This window comes from Apus apus, chromosome 19 (genome assembly GCF_020740795.1).
Source record: "Apus apus isolate bApuApu2 chromosome 19, bApuApu2.pri.cur, whole genome shotgun sequence".
Classification (NCBI taxonomy): Eukaryota; Metazoa; Chordata; class Aves; order Apodiformes; family Apodidae; genus Apus; species Apus apus.
Window position 1 is genome coordinate 2,165,577 of NC_067300.1, and position 18,218 is coordinate 2,183,794.

At 48.2% G+C, this 18,218-nt stretch overlaps 1 protein-coding gene across 13 annotated transcripts in view; it reads left to right on the top strand.

The window, feature by feature from the left end:
- The window catches only part of EHMT1 (euchromatic histone lysine methyltransferase 1), a 122,927-nt gene that overhangs the window by 59,783 nt on the left and 44,926 nt on the right, over positions 1 to 18,218 (top strand). For 10 of the 13 annotated variants that reach the window (XM_051636444.1, XM_051636448.1, XM_051636447.1 and 7 more), the window contains exons 2-4: positions 333 to 420; positions 10,285 to 10,841; positions 13,524 to 13,565. In XM_051636444.1, coding sequence (XP_051492404.1) covers positions 333 to 420; positions 10,285 to 10,841; positions 13,524 to 13,565 — 687 coding nt within the window. The remainder of the gene's footprint in view (positions 1 to 332; positions 421 to 10,284; positions 10,842 to 13,523; positions 13,566 to 18,218) is intronic. The other 3 variants (XM_051636445.1, XM_051636454.1, XM_051636455.1) reach the window with 1 other exon arrangement.

Consider the following 18,218-nt stretch of genomic DNA (forward strand, 5'->3'; position numbering starts at 1 on the left):
GTCTGTGCCTGTGCAGACACACTCAGCTGGATTCCCAAGCTCGTTGCAGGCAGAAAATCTGCCTGGCTGCATCTGAAGGGTGGGAGGTGTCAGCCCTGGGTGCAGCTGGAAGCCCCTCCACCTCTGGGGTGACCCTGTCAGCTGGGGCCAGCTCTGCCTTTCTTTATCTTTGGCCTGTGCCTTGGGGGCAGTTTCCTGGCAGGGTTTTTTTTTGTGCAGAAGGAGGTTTGCCCGTGGTGTAAACAGGATGTGTCCATGATTGTCTCTTGGTTTAAATGCAACATGTCTATGAATATTGAGCTAAATCGTGGTGTTTTATTTCATCCCCCTAGCGAACAGTGCTGAGTAAGGGAGAGACAAGGAAAGAAGCCTGCATGAAGACTGAGCTGCTGAAGGATATCACCAACAACAAAGAGGAAGGTGAGCACCTGCCTTGAGTGAGACCTTGCTCGTGGGGTCAGCACACAATGGGAACAAAACCAAGGGCTTGAAGATGTGCTCTGTCCCCGAGGGTCTCAGGTGTGCTCCCACAAACAGAGTGGCTCCATTCTCCTCCTGTGTTTATTCTGAGCAGGGCTCTTCCCCAGAAGATGTAAATTTGCTTTTCAGTCCATCCACCTCCACCCACCTAAAGAAGAATAACTCATTTTCACTTCTGCTTTAGTGTGACTGTGAAATGCAAAGGCATTGCTTTGAACCTCCTCTGTGTGACTGGTTTTAGCTGAACTCTGATCCCTGCCACATGATGACCTGGCCCTTTCCTCCCTCTGCTGAAGTTAACTTTCTGTTTTCCTGTGAGTTTCTCGGTTGCTTCAGAACAGTCACTGCTTGCTGCAGGTTGGCTGGTGGGGTGAGACACTCCACACCTTGTGTTGTGGTGGGATTGCTTCGTGGCTTCTGCCTTGTTTCTGCCTTGGCAGGATGCAGCACACATGTTAATTTGACAAAGTCTTTCCTGGTTGTCTCTGAGCTGCATGAACACAAATCTGAGGGCTTACTAAACATGTCATTGGGATTAGGAAAAAAACCCACTGCCCTTTATCTTTTCCCTCCCTCCTTTCTTTCCATGACTTAATTATTCCTTGACTAGTCACTTCTTGTAGCTCTGCAGGGATTTGGTGCATTTTTGTTCTCTGCTCCATAACAGAGCATTAGAAGAGTACTGAACTGGCCTCATCAAATACCCAGTCTTGGCTAGAAACAACATTTTGGCCTAAATTCAGACGTGTGAGGACAGCATTGCTTTATCTTCTGTCCAACACCATGTTTTGTCAAGCTGCTCTAGTCAGAAAGTAAAGCTCAGAACAGGCAAAATATTGAGTGCTGTGTCAGATGTGGCCATGGTGCTTGCATATTAACTGGGAGCACGTGAGTGCTGCTGCTGACACCAGTTGTGTGTGGACCTCTGGTCTGAGCAGGCCAGAGAGGGAGCCTGAGATGTCTGTGGGAGGTCACGTTGCTCTGGGAGGAGACTGGCTTTGATCCCTTGCCTTGCTTGGCTCAGGAATATAAAGCCAGTTCATTTAGCTCTTGGTTGAGCTTGAGCTAAGTGTTGAGAGTCTGTGGAGGTAAAAATGCAAAATGAGGGTGGGAAGAGACATTTCTGTATGTCTTGACTGATTTGGACTAATAGCAAATGCTGTGTATCAAAAGGAAGCTGAGAACCTTCCCTGTGCAGGAGCAATCTCGAGGCTGCACGTGGTGCTCAACTTCCAACCACTTCAGCTTATTGTCCAGTTGTGTTACTGGGGAAAGAAGGGTCCTAAAATGGGAACTGCTTATTCTCTGTTCTTGTGATGAGGTTTGAATTGGATCCTCCTCTTCCCAAGCATACCATGTGTGTAGAAGACAATGGTTTGCATGGTCGTTGTGCTGTATGCATTGTTCTTTGCTGACCTTCTCTACCCAGCTGTGATCATCATAGGGACATTAATTAATGTCCCTGAGTTCTGTTAATAACAGTGTTTAGTGTTGGCAAAGAATTTACATCTTTTGAGTGTCGTATGAACATGAAACCATTGCAGCAGACTTGAAAGATGGCGTGAAATAGTTTCTCTGAGCCCTTTTCCTGACTCAGGGATGGGTGGCAATCTGTGGAGCTGGGATATGTGGACTGGAAAAGCTCCCTGAAGTCAGAGATTTCTCTCTTGAAGGTTGCTCGAGAAGTTTTTTCCCTTTGGTGAGGAGGATGAGACCACTACTGTTTAGTATCTTCATCAGGGATGTAGGCAGGGGGATTGAGTGCATGCTCAGTACATTAGCAGATGCCAACAGGCTGTATGGTGTGGGTGACACGCTGGAGGGACAGGATGCCATCCAGAGGGACCTGGATAAACTCAAGAAGTGGGCCTGTGTGAACCTCATGAGGTTCAACAGGGCCAAGTGCAAGGTCCTGCACCTGGGTCAAGGCAATCCCTGGTATCAGCACAGGCTGGGGGATGGAGGGATTGAGAGCAGCCCTGACGGCAAGGCCTTGGGGGTATTGGTGGGTGAAAAGCTGGACATGAGCTGACAGTGTGGGCTTGCAGCCCTGAAAGCCAACCATGTCCTGGGCTGTCACCAGCAGGGTCAGGGAGAGAGATTCTGTCCCTCTGCTCTGTGAGACACCCCTGCAGTGCTGGGTCCAGCTCTGGGGTCCTGAGCACAGGAGAGACATGGAGCTGTTGGAGCAAGTACAAAGGAGGCCACAAGGATGATCCGACGGCTGGAGCAGCTCTGCTCTGGAGCCAGGCTGGGAGAGTTGGGGTGTTCAGCCTGGAGAAGAGAAGGCTCCAGGGAGACCTTACTGTGGCCTTCCAGTATCAAAGGGAGCCTTTAAAAAAAATGGGACCGACTTTTTAGCAGGGCCTGTAGGGACAGGACAAGGGGTGACGGTTTTAAACTGAAAGAGGGAGATCCAGACTAGAGAGAAGGAAGACATTTTTCACAATGAGGGTGGTGAGACACTGGCCCAGGTTGCTCAGAGAGGTGGTGGATGCCCCTTCTCTGTGAATGCTCCAGGTCAGGTTGGATGGGGCTCTGAGCAACCTCATCTAGCTGAGGATGTCCCTGCTCACTGCAGGGGGGTTGGACTAGATGACCTTTAAAGGTCCCCTCCAAACCAAACCAGTCTGTGATCCTGTAAATTTAACACAGGTCTGTAGGAATGAGATCTTTGTGTGTTCCAGCCCTTCAGTTTCCAGTTCTGCTCACTAGACTCACTGTCCCTTTCTGTGTAAAATTGCTCAATACAAATAGAAAAAAAAGCTGTGGATGAGGCTGTTTCGTTGTCTGTGAGGAAATGTTCCAGTTGAGTTTTACATGTGGGTGTGAGTTTAGTTCCATCTTTTCCCTTTGACAGGGTGAGGAGAGGGGCAGGGAGACGGAAGAGATGAGTGGAAAGAAGTTGCTCTTGTTTTATCACGTCATGTTTGCAAGCTGACTTAGAGAGAAGCTCATTAAAAAGTGGTTTATTTGTAAGAATTGGAAGTGATATTTGTTCTCCTGATGTACGTAGCTCCTCGTGCTGCATCTCACCTGGCCTCCCCAAGCAAAGTGCCCTGTTCTGATTCTCCAGTCCCAGAAAGTTCCACAAAAGCAGGAAGGGGAGCAGGTAACAAAGTTCTCTCTTAACCTGTTTCTGAGGCTTCACCTGAGGCAGCTGCTTTACAAGAGCCAGGATGCAGGGGCATGTAGTGCTGGATGAGACATGCAGAGTCACTTTGCTCTCAGATAGACTTAAAAGTGCTTTTAGAGAGTGTCAGGGTTTTCAATTCCCAGAGGGGTAATTTTTCTCTTTTTTTTTTTTTTTTTTTTCTTTTCCCCTCCTTTTATTACAGAGAAGATGCTATGGGTGAGGAGAGTGCTGCTTTCCACTGAGCAGCTGCAACCTTTGTGTTCCCTGGTGAGGAGGTGGCTGCTTTAGGTGGAGAAAAAGAATAATCTCCTTCCTCACTGTACTTAGCACTGAGGCTGATGTTTCTCCTGCAGCAGCTGGATCCTGGAGGCTTGAGCTGCAGACATGGAGCTGCCCCCAGCACAGAGCATGGGGCAGGACATGGGCAGTGGGGTGTCTGTACCAGTGCTCAGCTCCAAGATGTTCAGAAAACATGTAAAAGTTACAGATCAGACAATAGTGCATTTGTCTGTAGGATTTTTTCCTTTATTGTTTTCTTTTCACTCAGACCTAGTGATGATTGCATTTTGGCCTGGATTATAAGGGCCCACAATACTTGCATGTTTTTCTTATTTTGGCACACTGAGCAGTGAGATCTGAATGAAGAAATATATTTAAGACTTGTTTTTTTTTCGGAGCATTCTGAATGTAACACAGAGATGTGAGGTGATATCTGGCTGCCTGCGTGTGGGAGGTTTCTAATGGGTCCTCATCCCCTTTGATCTCCACAGAGGTGTCCAGAGAGGGGCCACAAAGATGATCCAGGGGCTGGAGCAGCTCTGCTATGGAGACAGGCTGGGAGAGTTGGAGTGTTCAGCTGGAGAAGAGAAGGCTCCAGGGCCTTAGAGCACCTTCCAGTGCCTGAAGGGGCTCCAGGAAAGCTGGGGAGGGACTTGGGACAAGTAGTAGCTTGTAGTGAGAGGACAAGGGGTGATGGATTAAAACTGGAAGGGAGGAGATTTAGGTGAAACATTATGGAAAATTCTTTAGTGTGAGGCTGGTGAGACCCTGGCCCAGGTTGCCCAGGGAAGCTGTGGCTGCCCCATGTCTGCAAGTGTCCAAGGGCAGGTGGGATGGGGCTTGGAGCAACCTGGGAGGTGTCCCTACTTACAGCAGAGGAGTTGGAACCTGAAGGTCCCTTCCAACATTTACCATTCTAGTGTTCCAGGATTCTAGGATTCTTGAGTTCTAGGGTTCTAGGATTCCATGTTTACATGGTTGTATGAGTCTGTGTCTCAGTTGCCTCTGGCTGTGGCCAGTGTGGCTGGCAGGGACTAAAGTGCATCTGTTGGGCAAGTTTTGTCAGACTGACCTGAGCTCCAGGGCAGGACCAGGCCATGTCTGCTTCTGCTGGTGGGGCTGAAAACCCAACAGGCAAAGGCAGTGGAGAAGAACCAGGATTTCTGGAAGAGCAGAGGTGGGTTTTGTTTTGCCTAATTCAGTCGTTTTATTTTTTAAGTTAATTCTGAACTAGTCCAACTCATTTCTGCTTAAGCATGTCCAGGTGGTGATGAGGTCGTGCAGAGGCTGGTGTTTGAGGTCAGGCTGTGCTATGTGGTTTGTCCTCTGCTCACTGTTGGTTTGCAAAGGTGGCTTGAGGTTTGAGATACATTTTAGACACCTAAAATGAGGTGAGGTGCCCTCAACCTGACTGACTTAACTTCTTCCTTCTTTCTTAAGATTCTCTTCTCTTCATGAGAATTTTAATTCAATTTTGAATGACTGTGATACTGAGAAGAAGCTTAAGAGTGAAACTGCTGCAGAGGGTCTGTTTGAGCCTGAGGAGAGGTGGGAACTCAGCGTTGCTCTCAGCAAGTTGTTAATTCAAATAAGTGATTTAAATACATTGCTGGTTATTCTTTGCCACGTGGAGTCACAGGGATAATTTTCTGAGTATTAAATTCCTTGTGGCAATAAAATGTAGCCAGCTCCTAGAAGGTAGATGTTTACTGAAGGTTGTTTCAACTTGGTATCAACTTCAGATACATTCCTGGGAGAGTGGGCACCAGAACAGGAAATAGATCTGTTGGGCCAGTTACCTGGCCTGCACATGGCTGGATTTTGAATGAATCCTCAGTGTTTGGCTCGGGATGCAGGCTGTGGTGTGGTCTGTGTGACCAGCTTTTCCTGCTGCATATGGCACAGGGAGCTCTGAAAGTACTGGGATGCTCCTAGGAAAGGAGGTTACACTGCCCTGGCCATGGGCTGTATCTTTCTCACTTGAAATTTTTTTTTTTTTTAATTGAACAAAAAAAAAGACTAGTGTAGATTAAGGAACAATGAGGGACTTGGAGAGAAAAGTGAATACGGAGGAAATGGTTCTGTGCTATTTGGAAGGAGTGAATATTGTCCATTGTAAAGTTTTGGAGGAATATCTGGTTTAGGTTTGTCTTCACTTGTCCTTGCAGCACAGGAGTGGGAAAGCTGTTGAACAGCATTTTCAGGAAGAGAACTAATTGCCATGAGGTGGATTTGAAGTCAGGTTTGCAGTGAAACTTTTTATTTAAATAGTGAAAAAGAGGAGATGCAAAGGTCATGTCAGGAGCAAGTGTTTCTTTAGCTGTCTGGTGTTGTTGAAGAGATTCTGTAGGTTGTTCTAGTCAGTATTTCTCCATTGTCAGGTTCCTGCTGTCTCTGGTTTGTGTTCCCATCCCCAACTTCAGGCTGTATTTCAGCAAAAGTGTAAATATGTATTGAATTATATCTATTCAGTGATACTTGTAAGTGTGTAGTATGAAAGTGTGTGCTGAGGACTTGTTGAACATGGTCAGACTTGCAGATATTTCTGTTACACAAGGATGGAGCACTGACCTCAGGCTGGGAGAGTTGGGGTGTTCAGCCTGGAGAAGAGAAGGCTCCAGGGAAACCTTAGAGCAGCTTCCAGTGCCTGAAGGGGCTCCAGGAAAGCTGGGGAGGGACTTGGGACAAGGGCAGGGAGGGAGAGGACAAGAGATAATGAATGAAAACTGGAAGAGGGGAGAATTAGATGAGACATTAGGAGGAAATTCTTTGCTGTGAGGGTGGTGAGAGCCTGGCCCAGGTTGCCCAGAGAAGCTGTGGCTGCCCCATCCCTGGCAGTGTTGAAGGGCAGGTTGGATGGGGCTTGGAGCAACATGGGCTGGTGGGAGGTGTCCCTGCCCATGCAGGGGGCTGGGACTGGATGATCTTTGAGGTCCCTTCCAACCCAAACCTCCAGAGTTCCAAGGTTCCAGGGCTCTAGGATTCCATGGTTCTGTGTCTCAGTTCCCTCTGGCTGTGGCCAGTGTGGCTGGCAGGGATTAAAGTGCATCTGCTGGGCAGGTTTTGGCAGACTGACCTGAGCTCCAGGGCAGGACCAGGCCATGTCTGCTTCTGCTGGTGGGGCTGAAAACCCAACAGGCAAAGGCAGTGGAGAGGAGCCAGGATTTCTGTAAGAGCAGAGGTGGGTTTTATTTTGCCTCAAACCATTCAATGATTCTATGAAGACCTTGCTTCTCCCTGCAACGTGTGCAGTCATTGACAGCAGGGCAGAGTGGGTGCATCATCCTGTTAAATCAAAACCTGATGCCTGATGTCAACTTCTCTAGGTCTGTGCAACTTCAAGGGCTAGGAAATTCCATATCTTTGTTTTGTCAAATCTGAAGTCACACAGATTTGAAAGTCTGGTGCTTGTTTATAGGGGATTGATGGCACTTCCACAGTCCATCGGATGCATTCTGCACACTTCATAAGAATTTGGGGGGGAAACTATGTGGGATTTTAATTTTAGCTTTGTGGATTTTTCATAAAATTCATGGCACTTTCTGGAGTAATGCAGTTATTCTTTCCCCTAGGGCAGTGCTCTAATTTACCTTGTTTGGGTTGCCTTTGTGGCAGCTAGAGCAATTCTTGCCCTCTGCTTATTCAGTTGATCGAATCATCAGCCACTGAAGTTATTTGACTGCCTGGTGGGATTGCACAGTATTTAAATCAACAAATATTGAAGGCCTAGTTCAGCCAGGTGCCTAGTGCTGAAACCTCCATCTGTGGTTAGGGAGCTCATTTTTTGTTTTCTTCTGGCACTGACTTTGCTGAAATAATTGTTTACATGGTCACAGTGCAGTCTTTTACAGACACTAAATGCAGGAAGAGGAACAAGGATTGAAGGAATAAGGACACAGCTGTTGGCTCCCTCTGCCCAGCACTTTTCCAATAGTTAAATAACAGTGAAAAAATTAGCATTTTATCTTCTCCCAGAGTTGTTTCTATCCAAAACAAACCCTTGTGTGTCTTATCAGAGCTTTCAGTGCACAGAGGGTGGTCTGGGTGGTGTGAGAGGGCAGTGATGGAGGTGGTGGCTTCGGGTCATGATTGGAGAGCCACTCTATTGCTGCCTGCTGGAGGTGGGGTTTCTGCTTCTGCCCTCCTGTGTGTGCTCCAGCAAGCACCCATGTGCTCTTTTTGGAGGTCTAGGAGCTGGTTTGGGAGTCTCTGAGCTGACAGAGCCCATGTGGAAGGCCATTTCAGGCTGAGCTGCCTGGGTTTGGGGGATATGGACCACTTGGTGCAGGTGTATAATCAGGAAGAATGGCCAGAGTTGAACCCCAGGGAAGAGTAGCCACTTGTCATCGGGTTTTGGAGGCACTTTCCAGTAAGATGCTTAGTGTCCAACACCTGTGGCTTTTAGTTGGAAATGTGGGTTAGGACCTTGTGTAATTTATGGTTAAGACTAGGCTGGAGCAAGTCCCAGGCTACCCAGGAAAGTTGTGAATGCCTCATGCCAGGAAGTGTTGAAGGGCAGGTTGGATGGGGCTTGGAGCAACCTGGGCTGGTGGGAGGTGTCCCTGCCCATGCAGGGGGCTGGAAGGAGATGAAAGTCCCTTCCAATCCTACCCATCCTGTGACTCTGTGGAGTGGAGCCTTGCAGCAGGTCTTTGAGACCCACCTGAGCAGAGCCCCGAGCATCCTGATTTGAATTCAGTGTTGGCCATGCTTCAACCCAGGGTTTGGATTGGATGGTCTGAATGTATTGTCCAGTTCTAGGAGGGCCTTCAGTTTGATGCAGGAATGTTTGTCTTTAAATCCCAGATGAGCACCAAAACTTTGCTTCTAGAGGCTAGATCTGCAAATGCTGCTTGTGCAGAAACAGGTGTCAAATAGATCTTTAGGTCATCTCACTGGTCAGGTGATGAACTGAATGAATGCATTAAACAGGGGGTGGGAAGAAAGGGAGGGTAGGCCCTCAAATAGTTGAAGGGAGATTTATTTTCCCCATTTGCCACAAACTGGAAAGCAGATTTGGTGCTTTCTGGGAAGAGCTGTCCTGGTGAGCTGCACAGAGCTGCTCCTCCAGCCTCTCCCAGCCCTGCAGGTGTTGGCACTGAGCTGTGGGTGCTCAGGGGCAGGCAGCAAAGTCCTGCAGAGCTCACCTTGCAACCATTAGCCCAGCTGTGTTGCACTGGACATGTTGGGATGCAGGGTCTTGGTTCCTCTTCACCCTTTAGCCTTGCATCAGGTTTTTGCCAGGTCAGCAGAGACATTCAGAGCATTGTTTTCCTGGAGTGTTTGGGCTTCAAGAGCAGTGTGAAGTGGGATGGTGATACTCATTGTGCTGCTCTGGCTTGCCTGCCTCTGGGAGGAAAACAAAGCAAGGAATCCCTAACAGCAGATTGATTTAATCAGCTTCCTGATGGTGCCAGTGAACTGTTATCACTCCTGCTTGCCTGGGGAGCTGCTAGCATGGCATGTCAGAAACCTGCTCATGGTGTTCAGACTTGGTTTTTTTTCAGCTCAGGTCTGAAATCTCTGATGGGACAATTTTATTGATGGGGGGAACATAGAATTGTCTGGAAGGCAGGAAAAAAAAAAACACCCAACACCTTTTTATATAGACACTCCTGTTTTTTCTGTGCTTGCGCTTTTAGTCTGCAAAAATCTTGCTGCATTTGAGTCATGTAATTATTTTAGTCTAGAATTGCATTGAACATCCTTCACCCCTGTGTTTACTCTGGCTGTTGCCTCTGAAATGACACTGGGAATCCTGCTCCTGTGCTGCTTCATCCCAGCGAGGAGACTGGACGAGATTGCCAGGAGAGCTGTGGCTGCCAGGGAGTGATTCCTTGCCATGTTCCAGGTAGTGGCCAAGCCCTGATGGAGACATTTGGCTGCTGAGCTGTGTCTGTGCCATAAAAGCTCACCCGTACAGCCCTACCAGCAAGCTTGCCTGGTGTCAGGCTGGCATTGTGAAGGGCTTTGCCAGAGATCTGGAGGGGGAAGATGGGGCAGTGTTTTGTTTGACATGTGAGGTGTTGACATATGGTCCACTAAATGTAGTTATTGGAAAAGCTAAAGATAATATTTACCTTGAAAAATCCGTAGCTGGGGACAAATGGCCACATCTGCAGCTGAGGCAAGTGAGAATGGGTGCTCAGCTTTCCACTCAGCCACCCTCCCCAGTTTTCACTCTCTGAGGACCCAGGCAAACTGGTCAGGTAGGTGAGTGAGCAAGTTAAATAGACAAATCTGTGTGTGTGCATATATAAATCAAGCAGTTTCCTGGGGGAGAGGTTTGCTCTTCATTAGCCACTGCAAGTAGCTGTACCTTCTCTTTGGAATTTTGATACTGCTTTTGACCCTTTTCTTTCTCCACTCTTCCTCCTTCCCCCCTCCAGGTTTTAATGCCATGGCTGCAGATGAAAGTGCTGCAGAAAAGCAAACGGGGGAACCAAAAGTGGCAGTAGATGGTGAAACCAACGGTTCCTGTGAGCACAGCGAAGCTGGTAGCCACCCAAACCCAGCTAAAAACACTCAGGACAATACGAAAGTGAGCCAGCAGGACTCTAGTACTAAATTAAATAGGATAGCAGAAAATGGCATTTCTGAACGAGATGGTGAGACTGGGAAGCAAAACCACATGAAAGCAAATGACTTCACACAGACTTCTGTCACGGGGAGCAATGGATATATTCTAACCAAGCAGATGGCGCAGGAGCAACCTCTAAGGACTACCAGCACCTTTGCTTCTCTCGCTGGCCATGCTGCAAAAACTCTTCCAGGAGGAGCAAGCAAAGGGAGAACTATGGGCTCCTTTTCTCAGATGCAAGCCACGATGCCAGCCAAGCTCGGGGAGGGCAGTAAGGACATGGATGCTAAAAAAGCCACTGCTGCTAACGCTGAAGTCAAGGTCCACAGAGCACGGAAGACGATGCCTAAACCCACCCCTAGCCTGGTAATGTATCTGCCCAGCAGGCAGTGCTGCTGCTGAGATGGCTCTTGGCTTTCTTGGAGTGTGGGAGAGGGATACCTCACTGCATGGGAACACATGGAATTCTGACATGTCCCACCAAGTGGATTGATTTTTAAAATATATATGTCTGTCTGTCTGTCTGTCTGTCTATCTATCTATCTATCTATCTGTCTATCTATCCTCATCTTAAGAGAGGCAGAGCTGTTAAAATAGTCATATGGCCACCATCCGCTGGCTCTCTTCCCCAGTTGTTTCTAAATATATAATTGATCAATTACCTTCTCCAACAGCCCTGTGTGAGACACTAAATGGTCTTTCTCTCTGTACTGCTTATCAGCTGTCTGCTGAAATCCAGAGCTGCTTGTGAAACAAATTAGATTTCTTAAAAGTTTGACCCAAAGGAAATTAAGCATAACATGTTAACTTGAGGCTTCTCCTCGGCTTGGAAGCTGTCAAGAAGCTGTTTTGTTAGGCAACTTGATTGCATTGCCCTATCATTAAAGTAGTAAGGCAGGTGATGTTTTCTCTCACTCTGTGTTGCCTGCAGTAATGCAACTTGTTCATAAATCTTCCCTCCAGAATCCTTAGGGGTGGATTTACCATCACTTAATACATCAGAGCTCTGCCTTTTTTTAGGAAGCAAAAGGAGATGTGAAGCCATCTGGTGTGTTCATGTTATAGTGGGGTGAACAAAAATGGGCCTTTCTTGGTCATTGGCCAAGTTTGGTTCTTTTTCTAGTTCTTTTGCCAAAGGTAGGGAATAGATACTGGAACAGGCAGCTCTCTGATCAGAGTGCTTGGTCTCCAGCCCTGTGACACTTCATGTGTGTAGAAGTATTGTATATAATGTCATATACGTGTCATATAACACTCCATGCTCACTACAATGAGCTGGATCCTGTCCTTGTGCTCTGCCAAATGATGGAGGGGAGACTGGCCTTGAGGTTCCCAGCACCTAGGTCAAGGAGAGGACTCTGTACCCTGCTTGGCACACAACATACCCAGAAAATAAAAGGGGAGCTGCTGCAACTCTGGGAAGGTGGGTGCAATGGGTTGTTGTTAGCTACAAGTGGGTTGAGGACCAGAACATGCAAAGGGATCCTCAGATGTCACCCACGTGTTGGCAGCACAGCAATAACGTGACATGGAGGTCTCAAAGCTCTGGGTAGCTGTGGTCTAGAACAGGAGAAGAGAGAGAGAGAGAGAAAAAAAACACACAGAAAAAAGGTGGGTGGCACCTTGCCAGCCACAGATGGGGAAAGGTGCCCTTGGCTGCGGCACCACCTGTGCCTGCGGAAGCAGGTGGGAGTCCAAAGAGCACATCAAGATTACAGACCTCGTGGGCACCCAGCCTCAACAGTAGGGCAGAAACCACGCCTGCCACCATTTCCCAACCATCCTCCCAAACCACTAATTTCCCCTCTCTCTTCCCCTGATTGCATTTGAATTCTCTTGCTCTCGCACCCCTGCTGTGCTTTCTGACTGACAAGTGGGAAGCCCAGATGCAGTACATGCAGCCTGGTGAAAATCCCACCTGAGGCTCCTCTATCCCAGGCTTTGCAACCCAAACTGCCTTGCAGCTTTCCTCCAGAAGCCTGTTGTGTGCTTAAATGAGGCCAGGCAAACCCCCAGACCCTGGTGGAATTTGACAGGGAGAGATCCCTTGGGGCTGAGGAGTCGAAAGAGGCAATTCCCTTCTAAAAGACAACTGCTAGGTTAGGAGGGAGTGTTTTCCTCATTCATATTTTATGATACATCAAAAGAATATTTTTACACAGCCCCTTGGGCTTCAAGGTTTGTCTCTAGACAGCTGAGTGCAGCGTTTGTGGATGCTGCCACGCTCCCTTACATGGGTTGCTGTGATGGTGCCTGTGATGGTTATTTGTTCACACAGTAGCAGCAGCTTCAAAAACCAAAGATGCAGTCGTTGAGCCACTCTAGAGTGTGCTCAGCCTGTCCTCAGCACCTCTGGCTCTTCCCCTTGGGCTTAAAATAGGGAGAGAAAAAAATTTCACAAGCAGGGTGGTAAGAAGAGGCCCTGCTCAAGCCTCTGCATCTGAATGTGAACCCAAGATTTGATCTCATTTCTGCAAGACAATAGAACATCTGTTGTGTTCAGCCTTCCTGATAATTACTACCTAATTTTTCCCCACTGTCTTTCAAATTTCCATGCCATTTTCTTTGGAGAGGCAGAGTCCTTGCTAGCTGTCATTTTTCTATCCTGATCATTTCTTTGAGCTGCTTATAAGTGCAAAATCACAGTCACTTTTCATGCACCAGCCTCCAGGTTCACACATTTTCCCCTTCGAAAACACCGAGAGAACAGGTGCTGCATTCCAGGAAATAAATTGTGGAAATCACCCAGAAGTTGATCTTGCAGGACACGCTGCTTTTCTTTGCTAATGTTCTTTTAGAGCATCGTTGTTTTCTTGGTAGACTGTTCTTGCAGATGTGTGCTGCCTGGGGGAAGGAGGGGAGGAAGGTATTTTGTTGCCTGCAAATTGTAAACATTTGCTCATCCTGCCTCCTGCAGAAACCCACTGGGGCCAAAAAATTATTTTCTGTAATCCAGTAGTTGTCAGGGGACCTTGGTAGCCTTTTCCTGCATGTGTGCAGGAAGAAAATCATTGTGTCACAAATGTAACCAGCTTTTTCTCTGTTTAGGATTTGCTTCCTGAATTGGGATCGAAGCTGAATCTGAAACAGGTGACAATTTTAATGGATGTTTTGTGTGTGAAGTTTGTTTTTGAACAGAGACCTCAGAAGGGTTTGTTGACAGCATTGTTTCTGCCCCCCTTCTGATTAAGGCAGCAACACAAATGCTGTGCCTTTAGAATAATTTCTTTCTTTCCTTCTTAATCCATTTACAACCCTATTAAGAACCCAGAAGTTGCCAGGACCAGGCAACAGGCTGAAAGGCAAATGTGTCTGTGTGTTCTGAGCTGGGAGAAGGCCCCTCCTGCTCAGTAACTCCAGTTTCTGAGCTGAATGTCACTTAGATATGTCTGGAAGGGATAAAGGATGGTTGGTAGTGAAAGCATCCCAGAGCTGTCTCTTGAGATAGGAGAAGCAGATGGCTGAATTGGGAATCCCAGCTCATGGTTTTGTTCATGACTTGGTGACCATGAGGCTGTAGTTGGAGGTGTGTGTCTCTAGTGGTATTTTTTTATGCAGTGCAGAGGACCCAGGTTGGGGCAACTGAATTGTCAGAAAAGAGAGCACGAACACCTGTGGAAATGGGTATCTCAGGCTGCTTCACAGTGGGAGCCCAGAATGTAGGGAACCAGTTTTAACTGGGGGAGACACAGCCTGGGCGGAGAGGAGGACCTTGGAGGAGAAGATGCTTTGCTTGTGTTGGTGTTTCCACCAGTGTTCATCAAACTATACCTTTAAGCAGCATGACCACTGAATGTCTGATTCCAGGCCTGGTAAGCTGCTTGCCTGCTGTGTGCACACAGGTGCTGCTGCTGCTGTCAGGTGTTCTTTTCCATGTCAGTGCCCAGCAGTTCTGCAGCTTTGTGCTGATGTGCTCTGTGGGCTGCTCTGTAGGAGCTCCTGGCCTAAGAACGTCCCCTGTTCATCTCTTGGGGCCAGGCAGGTGGCAGTTGATGGTTTTTAGTTGTCTGGGATTGCTCAGCAGGCTCAGAGCCTCTGAAATGCAGAAAACTCAAAGAAAGGGCAGGTCCTGATGGGGATGGTGATGGGGATTTTGTCTCCTTGGGGGAAAAATGAAAAAGAGGATGGAGCATAGTGAAATGGAGCTCTCCATGTGATGGCAAGTTCTGCTGTCAGCTGTCTGACCTTAGAGGGTGCTTCCATTGAGGACCCTCTCCAGAGGGGTACCCAGGTGTGCATAGGCAGACTGAAAGGGTGAAGTCTGTGTGTGCAAGCTTGGCCTTGGTTAAATATCCCCTGTGGGACATCTCCTTGAGTAAGGAGGCCATGGACTCCATTGGACTTCTTCTGTAGAGGGTTTCCTGCTCAGGGAGGTAGAGAGTGAAAGAATATTGTGCAGTGCATTCGTGTTGTGTTTGACTGCTTGAACTCGTGCTGCTGGCAGGACCACAGGGGCTGAAGGTGTCTGCTCCAGCTGCCCACCACAGCCTGCAGAAATATCTGTCCTGGGCTCAGGTCCCCAGCAGACCTCTCTTGGTCAGAAGACCAGCTCTCAAAACTGGTGTGAGCCGCCCTGTTCTGTGTCAGCTTCTGTGTGCCTCCCACCCCCTGGAGCAGCTCAGTCCAGGAAGGAGCGGGGATGAGGAGTGGGGTGTCCCCTGACCTGGCAGCACCTATGCCTCTGGGTGGTGCTGGCTCTGAAACCCAAACCATGCAGGTTTGTGGCTGGGTCCAGCTTGGGCTGCCTGAGCCCATGGGATGTCGTGCAGCTCCGTGGCCTCACACCAGCTGGTGCTGTTGTCATCAAGGCAGACTGGAATTGCTCTTCTAAATGGGCACGTGTTAATCTGCAGATCAAAGGGCCTTGATAGGTGGCTCAGCTGTGCAGCTTGACTGGGCTGCATTCAGAGCAGAGCCCTGCAGGTTTCTTTTTGTTGCTTCAAGGTGAGGCTGAGGCCAAGGCCAGGGTTCCCTGGCAGCTGCAGTGAAGTGCAGCACAGAAACCTGTAATTGGGCAGCAGTGGAGGAAGGGGAGAGCAGCCCCCCTACAGCTCCTGCAGGCACTGTCATCTCCTTGTAACACACCTTTTATAGCAGTCTGGCACTTCTTGCTTAAATACCATTCACCAGGTGTGAGAGGCAGATTCCCTTGGGAGCTCCAAGGCAGCACCTCAGTGCAAACCTCCTCGCCCTTCCACATCCAACTGGTGGAGGGAGGGAAGAGGGTTGCTCTGGGACAGCTGCCATGCTGCCTGGTGGCAGTGGTGGTTAGTTTAGTCCTCCTGGCTAGTTGGCTTTGATCTCAAGCTTGTACTATGCCAGAAATGAAAGTCCTTAAAAGAAGAGAAATAAAACAGCTTGTTTGTGGAAGCTGGAGGTGGTGTCAGGTGTTGAGAGGGAACAGCATTCCTGTGATGCCCTTCAGAGCAGGACCTGCAGCACCTTTGCCAGTGTCCTTGCATCAACATCAGGATGGAGTTCTGGTCTGCTTTCTTTTTGGTTGTTACTAGCTTGGTAATGGAAATGCTTTGGTAATGGAAAGACCTCTTAATTGCTGGGCTGTGGGAAGATCTCCATGTGCAGTCTGTCAAACCAACGTGGGGTTTAATCAGTAAGGTTTGTTTGTTCTGTATATTTGCTTTTGGAATTAAAAAAAAGGGAGGATATTATGTCTCTTGCCATTTTTAGTAACCTCTCCCTGCTGCTGTAGGGGACTTCTGTGCCAATAATAGAAACATGGTCAATCCCATTCAAATGTAGACAGCACGGGAGTTTAATTTTTATCAACACATAAAAGGCTGTGTTCTTGTCCCAGTCTAAGTACTCTGAGTGACTGTTTTTCTCACAGTGGTGTCAGATATTGATGTGGTCCTGTTTTTGCTGTTTCCAGACAAAAGCATCTCTAGAAACCTTGGCTTGAGCCTTGGAATAGCTGTCTTAAGCTTTTTGACTATTCTTTGTAATGCCCACTGTGAAATGGTGACTTGATAGCTTTTTGTGTAGAATGACCTGATCCCACATGAGCAGCTGTGAGAAGTGAAGACATTAACAATGTGGTTTCTTTCTCTAGTATTTTTGGTCCTTTCTGGGCTTCCAGTGATCCACACATGGTGGTTAGGACAGTGTGGGAACACAGGTTGCTCATGCTGCATCCTGGAGTTGCCGTTGCATGGGATTCTCCTCACTGAACTTCTCTAAATCTGTAGACTAAGACAAAACTGTGCTTGACTGTTCAAAATCTAACTGGGAAAAAAAGAGATAGACTGTGGCTGTTTTGGACAGGGATAACACAGTAGTGGGGTTTATTTAGGGTCAGGAATAGTGCTTCTTGCCTCTGATGGTGCTGTTTGCAGTGGAGCCCATGTAGGTCTTAGATGAAAGTCCCTCTGCTCCCTTGAATGTTTGTTGGTTTAAGTGGAGGAGGAGTCTGCTCAGTTAAAAATGTGGGCAGCTCACAGTGCATGTGCTGTCCTTAGCAGTGTCAGCAGAGCAGCCCATGCTCAGCAAGGCTCTGAGCCCCTGCATCCCCTTCCCAGCTGGACCCTTCTGCTCCAGCATTGCCAGTCTGGCATGTCCCACCTTTAGCAGAGGACTCTGGATCCTCAGGAAGTGAAGCAGGAAGGTGTTAGGATCTCCTCATCCACAGCAAGGTAGATGTTGAGCAGTGATCAGCTCTGTTGGGGTTTCTGAAGCACCTCCTCTGTACAGCCCCTTGGTGCTTTGCCAGCAGGAGGGTCCTGTGCTGGGGGGAGGCAGGAGAGGCAGTGAAAGAGCAGCAGGAGTTTGCTGGGGTGGATGCTGGGCTGTGAGCAGCCCTGTAGGTACCTGCTTGGTGCTGTGCCTTGTGTGAGGAACAGGGAGGGCAGGAGGGACCCATCCATCATGAAAGTGGAAGGAGGTGGCGTGTGACAGGAGCTTTTATCAGCGGTGCCAGTGACCACATAGCCCATGGAGGTGGCTTAGAGCTGGGTCCTACCAAACCTGGGCTGGGGCATGGGGTGGCAGGGCTGGAGGTGGCTGCTCAGCCTGCCCTGCCTCTTTTGGAGGAGAAACATTGGTCTGAGATTTTCCTTGGAACAGCCTTTTCCCAAGCAGGAGACTGCCTGGAGCTGAACGGGTGTGCAGTGTTTTGAGAAGTCCTCTGATGGTGCTGGGGGCAGGTGGATCTGTGAGCTTTGTGTTCAGAGGGATCACTGGCATTTTTTGTTTCCATTTTGCTTTGATAGGACTCTGTCGTGCCCCAAGTTGCCTTTGCTTGAACCAGCTGATGGGATTTTAGGGAAGAAGTAATTTCCCAGCAGACCAATGTGCTAGATTAGCAAAACCTCTTTTCTGGGAGTGTTTAAATTTGGAGCAGGTAGAGCAGAGCATAAAAGCTCAGTGTAGGAGACCAGGATGAGCTGTTCTTGCTGGCTTGAGTTCAGGAACTGGTGGAATTCAGAGGCATTAGACATGGGAAAAGAATAAAGCTTCATCCACTAAACACTCTACTTGCTGGTAAGGTTAAAGTTATAAGAAGAGCAAAGATGTAACTGTTTTATCTAGCTAAGAATGAAGAAAGATGGTGAGAAAATGAGCAGAAGAGCTTTCAAAACTTTGCTGATCCTATTACAATCCTTAGATTTAGTATTTTATCTATCTGTACACACACTCATGAGTGAGAGAGAGATGAGTTCTGCTGCTGGCCTGCTCAGCTTCCTGTGCTGTCAGGCTTCCTGAGAGATCTGGTCAGGAATTCTTGTT